This window comes from Nyctereutes procyonoides, unplaced genomic scaffold, assembly GCF_905146905.1.
Source record: "Nyctereutes procyonoides isolate TBG_1078 unplaced genomic scaffold, NYPRO_anot_genome, whole genome shotgun sequence".
NCBI lineage: Eukaryota > Metazoa > Chordata > Mammalia > Carnivora > Canidae > Nyctereutes > Nyctereutes procyonoides.
Genome location: NW_026575128.1, coordinates 14847192 through 14855970, shown reverse-complemented (window position 1 = coordinate 14855970; position 8779 = coordinate 14847192). Strand labels below are relative to the sequence as shown.

At 46.3% G+C, this 8779-nt stretch overlaps 1 protein-coding gene across 2 annotated transcripts in view; it reads left to right on the top strand.

Annotated features, from left to right (window-relative positions):
• Positions 1–608: 608 nt before the first annotated feature.
• NASP (nuclear autoantigenic sperm protein) overlaps positions 609–8779 on the top strand; it is a 36992-nt gene continuing 28821 nt past the window's right edge. Inside the window, exon 1 of one of the 2 annotated variants that reach the window (XM_055341625.1) lies at positions 609–789. In XM_055341625.1, the coding sequence (XP_055197600.1) occupies positions 731–789 (59 nt within the window). In that variant the 5' untranslated portion in view covers positions 609–730. The remainder of the gene's footprint in view (positions 790–8779) is intronic. The other variant, XM_055341626.1, reaches the window with a different exon arrangement.

Genomic DNA, 8779 nt, shown 5'->3' with positions numbered 1-8779 from the left:
CCTACGAGGATGGCGCCAGCGGATTGGGCGAGCCGAAGGGGGCGGGCCCAGAGGGAGGAGCTAGCCGCGTCCCGCCGCAGCACTGACTTTGAATCAAGCGCGGTAGTTTCAGCGGTAGCCAATCCTAGGGTAGCATTTTCTTGCGTCAATTGTTGCTGAGGCTCAGAGCCACGAGTCTCACCGAAATCAGTTCTAGCCGTTGCTGCTGTACCGGTCCTCGGCTCTTACGTGTCCGTCCGTTAGGACTGAGAGGACGGGCAGAAGTTTCGGATCACCTCCCTGAGTATCAGGGCCGGAAAGAGACTCTCGGCTACTTGCTCCAAACATGCAGACCAGCACCAGCTTCCCCTTCTGTGGAAGCCGCTGGCCGACGCCCAGTCAGGAGTTGTAGTACCAAGATTCCAGTTCTTACGCTACTTGCTAGAGAAGCAGGAAGTTGCTTTTTTTGGAGAAGGCGGGCCAGGCAGGGAAGGTACCCCGCAGAGCAAGTCGGCGAGGGCGGGGGTGTCCTTGGGCTGGACTGGGGCAGAGTCCTGGCTCTTTAAATTTGAGGGGGAGGATCCGGAAGTGGATGGGCGGGGCAAAGGGCTTTAGTACATATAGGGGCCCAGCCGCGCGGGGTCTCCAATCTGCCATTTTCTGTCCCTGAATAGGTCTTTGGCTTCCCAAATTCCCTCTGTTTTCCTCACAGACTGTATTCTGCCCGCTGGCCCACCACCTCAGGGGAACGATGGCTGCAGAGTCCACAGCTACTGCCGCCATCGCTGCGGAGCTGGTTTCCGCCGACAAGTAAGCGGGACTGTGGAGCGCTTGAGGCACTGGCCAGTCCACGGGGAGGGGGTGGTGGACGGGGGAACCCCGGGAGGAAGAGACCGGTGCGAGGAAGGACTTGCCTCCTACTGAGGAACCGTCGCAGTTCGGGGAGGCCTGGACTGTAGAAACCCACCTTTGCAGAGAACCTCGCGTATTAGCAGTAACACTATTCGGCTGGCGCCCCCTGCCCCGCTTTTCGCGGCCGCCATCTTGCCGGGGGCAGCGGCGGCTGCTCCGTCGCCTGCCCCTCTCCTTCCTCCCCCGGCCCAGGGCTATCCGCGAGGAGGCGGGGCCACAGGGCTCCTGTCCCTCTCTATGCCCCTACAGTCCCTGCACTCCTTGCTTGCACCTCCAATAGCGTTCCCAACAACCCAGGAAAATAATTAACAGAAATTTGGCGCCAAAAAAAAAAAAAAAAAAAAACCACGAGGAGGGAGGCTGGCCCGGTGGGCTCGGGAGGGGGCGGGGCCTCCGGGGGCGGGGCCATACGCGCGAGCGTTCGCTTTCCTCCGCCGGCTCTGGAGCAGGGGGCGGGGTCCTGAGGAGGCGGGAAAACTCCATTGTTTGGGGCTGTGCCGCTCGCGGAGATTCTCCGACTTCCGCGGTGTGGCGCGGTGAAGCTTGTTTTCCACCGTCTCCTCGCGCATCTCCTAACCTCCAGTTCTCAGCTGTCCTCGTTCTTAGTGGAGAGAATAGTGACTCTTTAGGCTTTGGGACTGTTGGCGAGAGACTTTACTGTTTCGGAGGCGTTTTATCGAGACGCAAAGCATCTTCACCTAGGGTTGCTTGGAGCTCCGATTACTTCCAGCAGTGTTTGGTTGCTAGGCGAATGGGTGCTAGGCGTATGTGTGCACAAAGTGTCTTAGGAAGATGGGGTAGAAACGGTTGCTTTGAAAGCGCCACAATGCTCGTCAAACGGAAGGTATTTCTTGAAGAGTGAGAGGGAACACTCCGTTAATTTGAGGAAGCAAGTGCTCTTTCCCTCTGGTGGGTCTGACTTCCCAGTCGTCCCTTGTTTTTTAGGGGCTTTTGCTTTTTTCTCTTCTGCACTTTAGAAGTTAGCTTTCTCCTCTATAAAGAGAAAGGCTACTGTGAAGTTTTATGATTGGTCAATAGATTTACACTCTGATGGTGTTGATACATTGACAATTACTAGAGAATTACTTAATCTCTACCTGTGCTACCCACCACTTTTTGGTTCGTTTCCCTGTGGGTTTCATGTTGAGCAGTGGTTCTCAAACCACCCTCAGAATCACCTGGGAACTCCTAGAAAATGCAATTTTAGTTTCAAGTTCCGTTTTCAGACTTCATTGATTTATGTGTGTGTGTGTGGGTTTTTTTTAAGATTTTATTTATTTATTCATGAGAGACACGGAGAACAAGAGAGGTAGAGACACACAGGCAGAGGGAGAAGCAGGCGCCATGCAGGGAGCCCAACGTGGGACTCGATCCTGGACCAAGGATCACAACCTGGGCTGAAGGCGGTGCTAAATCGCTGAACCAGGCGCCCTGCCCTCTATAGCTAAAGTTAGTAGTGAACTAGTCTCCAGCTTCCTGGCAGGTCATACACAGAGAAAGTACTGGTGTGCCTCCAGAAAGGAAAATCATTAAGTGCCTTCTACCATAAGGTGCAAACTAAAACCGGCCAATTCTATGTATCAAGTGCTTTTTTGAGTGTTTTTACTTAATCCACATGAGTTTGCTATGAAGTAGTTATCTTCCTTTTATAGGTAAAAATAAAGATTAGAGTGGTTAAATAATGTCTACGTTCATAAGTGGCACAGTCTGGGTTAAATCCCAGTATTTTGATTTTATACTTTTTAAAAATATTTTATTTATTTATTTGAGGGAGCACACAAGCAGAGGGAGAGGGAGAAGCGGACTCCCCTGTTGAGCATAGAGCCCGACAAAGTGGGGTTCAATTCAGGACGCAGGATCATAACCTGAGTCGAAGGCAGATGCCTAACCATTTGAGCCACCCAGATGCCCCTTGATTTTATACTTTCATTACCTATGAAGAAGCTTACCTTGAGAGTAAATTACATGAAAACCTAATTAGTCTGAGAGAACAGTAAAGATGGCATTTCTCTGTGGTATTCAGAGGTAAAGTGTCTAAGGTGTTTAAGGGGGAAGGTAAAGAAAATGACTTGTTTATTATTTATTTTTAAAAAGATGTATGTATGTATGTATGTATGTATTTATTTATTTATTTATTTATGAATGATAGACATAGAGGCAGACACACAGGCAGAGGGAGAGAAGCAGGCTCCATGCAGGGAGCCCGGCTTGGGACTCAATCCCAGGTCTCCAGGATCTCGCCCTGGACTGAAGGCGGCGCTAAACCGCTGAGCCACCCAGGGATCCCCTTGTTTGTTTAAGATTTTATTTATTTGATAGCACAAGCAGGGAGAATGACAGGCAGTAGAAGAGGGACAAGCAGATTCCCTGCCAAGCAGGGAGCCTGACACAGTGCTCCATCCCAGGACCCTAGGATCACGACCCAAGCAGAAGACAGATGCTTAACCAACTTAGCCACCCATGAAAATGACTTTAGTTTTTTTTTGTTCTTTTTAAAGACTGTATTTATTCATGACTGTATTTTTACTCATGAAACGCAGAGGGAGAAACAGGCTTCTTGCAGGGAGGCCCATGCAGGACGCTGAGCTGAAGGCAGGCGCACAACTGCTGAGGCACCTAGGTGTCCCCCTTTCACTATTTCTTATATTCCACATATGAGTGAAATCATATAATTGTCTTTCTCCGACTAACTCAGCATAATAGTTCCGTCCATGTCGATGTAAATGGTAGGTACTCAAAAAAAATTTTTTTTTGTGCTCAATCTTTTGTTTTGCCTTTTTTTTAAAAAATATTTATTCGTGGGAGACACACACACACAGAGAGAGAGAGAGAGAGAGGGGCAGAGACACAGGCAGAGGGAGAAGCAGGCTTTATGCAGGGAGCCCGACGTGGGACTCGATCCCCGGACTGCAGGATCACACCCTGAACCCAAGGCAGGCACTAAACCGCTGAGCCCCCGGGGCTGCCCTGTACTCAATCTTTTTGATAGCTGAGAAATACTCAAGTGTGTTGTGTGTATATTTTTATCCATTCATCTGTCGAAGGACATCATGGCTTCTTCCAGTTTGGCTTTGAGGACATTGCTCCTATGAACGTTGGGATGCAGGTGTTTCGTTTCACAATCTCTGTATCTTTGCTGGGTCGTAGGGTAGCTGTATTTTTAACTTATTTTTTTTTCTTTTTTAAGGATTTTTATTTATGAGAGGCACAGAGAGAGGCAGAGACATAAGCTGGCTCCCCAAAAGGAGCCCGATGTGAACCAAAGGCAGACCCTCAGCTGCTGAGCCACCCAGGTGTCCCTATTTTTAACTTCTTTTTTTTTTTTTTTTATAGGAGAATCTTTTTTTTTTTTTTTTTTTTTTTTATGATAGTCACAGAGAGAGAGGGAGAGGCAGAGACACAGGCAGAGGGAGAAGCAGGCTCCATGCACTGGGAGCCCGACGTGGGATTCGATCCCGGGTCTCCAGGATCGCGCCCTGGGCCAAAGGCAGGCGCCAAACCGCTGCGCCACCCAGGGATCCCTTAAATTTTTATTTATTTATGATAGAGAGAGAGAGAGGCAGAGACACAGGCAGAGGGAGAAGCAGGCTCCATGCACTGGGAGCCCGACGTGGGATTCGATCCCGGGTCTCCAGGATCGCGCCCTGGGCCAAAGGCAGGCGCCAAACCACCGCACCACCCAGGGATCCCCCCTATTTTTAACTTCTTGAGGAACCTCCACACTTTTCCAGAGTGGCTGCACCAGCTTGCATTCCCACCAACAGTGCAAGAGGGTTCCCTTTTCTCTACATGCTTGCCAACATCCTGTCTTGTTAATTTTAGCTATTCCCATGGGTGTAAGGGGTATGTATTGTGGTTTTAATTTGTATTTCCATGATGGCAAGTGATGTGGAGGAGTGTCTGACTCTGTTTCAGCTCAGGTCATGATCTCTGGTTCATGATATCAGCACCTCATCAGATTCCACACTCAGTGGGGAGTCTACTCTTTTCCTCTTCCTGTGCCCCTCCCCCTGCTGGCATGCACAAACGCTCTCTCAAATCTTTTTTTAGGGGATCCCTGGGTGGCTCAGCGGTTTCGCGTCTGCCTTTGGCCCAGGGCGCGATCCTGGAGTCCCGGGATCGAGTCCCACGTCAGGCTCCCGGCATGGGCCTGCTTATCCCTCCTCCTGTGTCTCTGCGCCTCTCTCTCTCTCTCTCTCTCTCTCTCTCTCTCTGTCTATCCTGAATAAATAAATCTTAAAATCTTTTTTTATTTTTATTTTTTATTTTTTAAAGATTTTATTTATTCATGAGGCACACACAGAGAGAGAGGGATGCAGAGACACAGGCAGAGGGAGAAGCAGGCTCCATGCAGCCTGACGTGGGACTCGATCCCAGGTCTCTAGGATCAGCCCTGGGCCGAAGGCAGGTGCCAAACCGCTGAGCCATCCAGGGATCCTCTCAAATCTTTTTAAAAATAAAATTTAAAATGAAGTCACTCTATCTTTTTTAAGATTTTATTTATTCGTGAGAGACAAACAGGCAGAAACACAGGCAGAGGGAGAAGCAGGCTCCATGCAGGGAGCCCTACAGGGGACTCGATCCCAGGACTCCAGGATCACACACTGGGCAGAAGGCAGGCGCTACACTGCTGAGCCACCCAGGGATTCCCTGTTTCCTGTTTTTTTTTTTTTAATTTTTATTTATTTATGATAGTCACACACAGAGAGAGAGAGAGAGAGGCAGAGACACAGGCTGAGGGAGAAGTAGGCTCCATGCAGCCTGACGTGGGATTCGATCCTGGGTCTCCAGGATCGCGCCCTGTCGCCCTGGGCCAAAGGCAGGTGCTAAACTGCTGCGCCACCCAGGGATCCCTTTTTTTTTTTTTTTTAAATATTTTATTTATTTGATAGTGAAGACGGAGAAGTAGACTCCCTGCTGAGCAGGAAGCTCAATGTGGGGCTTGATCCCAGGACACTGGGGTCATGACCTGAGTTGAAGGCAGATGCCTAACCGACCAAGCCACCCAGGCGCCCTAGCAATTTTTAAAAAAGATATTATTGATTTATTTGACAGCACAAGGGCAGAGCAGGAGGCAGAGGGAGAAGAAGCAGGCTTCTCACTTAGGGAGGATGGCGGGGCTCGATCCCAGAACCTGGGATCATGACCTGAGTGCAAGGCAGATGCTTAACTCACTGAGCCACACGGGTGCCCTGCAAACAAATGCATGTATGTATGTATTTAAGATTTTATTTATTTATTCATGAGAGACAGAGAGAGGCAGAGACACAGGCAGAGGGAGAAGCAGGCTCCATGCAGGGAACCAGGATCAGGCCCTGGGCTGAAGGTGTTGTTAAACCGCTGAGCCATCCGGGCTGCCCAAATGTATTTAATATATATTTAATGTGTTAGGTTTTAGAGATACAAAGATGAATTCAGTCTCAGTTTCTGGTCATCAGATCATATCTAATAGGGCAGGTGTGTACTAAGTATACACATTTGTTCAGCTTGTATCAATCTGGCTTCTTTCCTTTCATGCCATCTAAGCAACATTACTAAAAATAACCATTGATTGTCTACATGCTAAATTAGTTCTTATTCTTAGCTTTCTAATTAGTTCTTAACCTTTTTGCTGCATCTAATACTGGTCACTCCCTCCTAATTTTGTTTTTCTTACCTCCATTTCTTCCTATCTTTGTTAATAATTGCTATTGATTCATTGAATAAAGTGCCTTGTCAACTTTCTTGTTTGATTTTCAAAAATCCTGTGAGTTAAGTACTATTAATTATAGTTGATGAAACTGAGGCACCTCACAAGCTAAGTGGCAGTCACTTGCCCTCTCCTAGTGATTCAGAATTGGTCACTTATTTTCACAAATACTGATCAAGTACCAGGGCTTGTGCTTGGTGCTAGGATACAGCTAGAATAAGATAGATAATAGGATTTTTTTCCTTAGAGCTTAATCTTCTTGAGCAACCCAGAAAGTCAGTAGGCAATTGAAGTATAGTATGAAATGTGATGTGGTCATACATGTTACTAAATCATTTGTGTAATGGAGTAAGTTATTTCTCTTTAAAATAGAGGAGTAGTGCATCTACCACAAAATTTGTGAGAGGATTAAATGAAAATGAATAGGTACTGCATGTGTTTTTGGCAGTCAGATGTTTGCATTGAATTTTTTTTTTTTAAGATTTACTTTTTTTTAAGATTTTATTTATTCACGAGAGACAGACACACACACACACACACACACACAGAGGCAGAGACACAGGCAGAGGGAGAAGCAGGCTTCATGCAGGGAGCCTGACATGGGTCTCGATTCTGGGTCCCTAGGATCACACCTGGGGTTGAAGGCGGTGCTAAACTGCTGAGCCTCCCGGGCTGCCCTAGAAAATACATTCCTGATTCAAAATCCAGAATGTTGGTTTTACAGTGAAGTGTCCTCTACCCCTTACTTCCTAATTTTCACATAGTTTTTCTTCTCACAGTGAACCAGTGTTAGGAATTTATTACGTATCCCTTAATGACAACCTTATGCATGCATGTAGAAGCAAACTAGGGGCACCTGAGTGGTTCAGTGGTTGAGCATCTGCCTTAGAGTCAGGTCATGATCCCGGGGTCCTGGGATCGAGTTTTACATCAGGCTTCTCACAGGGGCCTGCTTCTCTCTTTGCCTCTCTCTGTCTCTCATGAATAAATAAATAAAATCTTTAAAAAAACCAAAAAACTGTATAGTTATTAATTCTAAATTGTATAGATGATAGCCTATTTGACACATTTTTAGGCATTTAGTAATACATGTTGGAGATCATTCCTTATCAGGGCATAGTTTCCTTAAATTTTTTTTTTTTTTTTTTAGTTTCCTTAATTTTTAATGGCTGTCTTGTGCTCTATTTTGTGGCTGTTGAACAAATTACCTACTGATAGACATTTGAGTTGTTTCAAATACTGAGTTATTATAAATAGTGCTACAGTGAGTAACTTGTATATGTGCTGCGAAGCCAGCACTACAGTGAATAGCCTTGTAATAAACAATGGAGTAGTGTATCTGCAGGGTAAATATCTTTCCTTTTTTTTTTACTTAAAAAATTTCATTATAACTAACATACAGTGTTACATTAGTTTCAAATGTACAGTATAGTGATTCAGCAATTCTATACATTACTTACTGTTCATCACAATAAGTGTACTCTTGATCCCCTTCACTTATTTCACCCGTCCTCCCCACTGACTTCTCTGGTAACTATCAGTTCTCTATAGTTAAGAGTGTTTTTTTTTTGTCTATTTTTTTCCTTAGTTTTGTTTCTTAAATTCCACATATGAGTGGAATATGGTATTTATTTTTCTCTGATTGATTTCACCTAGCATTTTTTTTTTAAGATTTTATTTATTCATGAGACACAGAGAGAGAGGCAGAGACACAGGCAGAGGAAGAAGTGGACTCCATGCAGGGAGCCTGATGTGGGACTTGATCCAGGGATTCCGGGATCATGCCCTGAGCCAAAGGCAGATGCTCAACCTCTGAGCCACCCAGGCGTCCCATTCATTTAGCTTTTAACATGTTCTCGGGCAGCCTGGGTGGCTCAGCAGTTTAGCGCTGCCTTCAGCCCAGGGTGTGATCCTGGAGACCCGGGATCGAGTCCCATGTCCGGCTCCCTGCATGGAGCCTGCTTCTCCCTCTGCCTGTGTCTCTACCTCTCTCTCTCTGTCTCTCATGGATAAATAAATAAAATCTTAAAAAAAAAAAAAAAAAGTTCTCCAAGTAATTCTCAGGTTGACTGAAGTTTGTGAACCACTGCTTTAATCCATCTCTTCTTCAGACTATACCACTGCTACCTTAGTTCAGGTCCTTTTTATTTGTCTAGGCCATAAACAGTGGAAGTAAGTTTTATCACTGGTGAGTGCTTA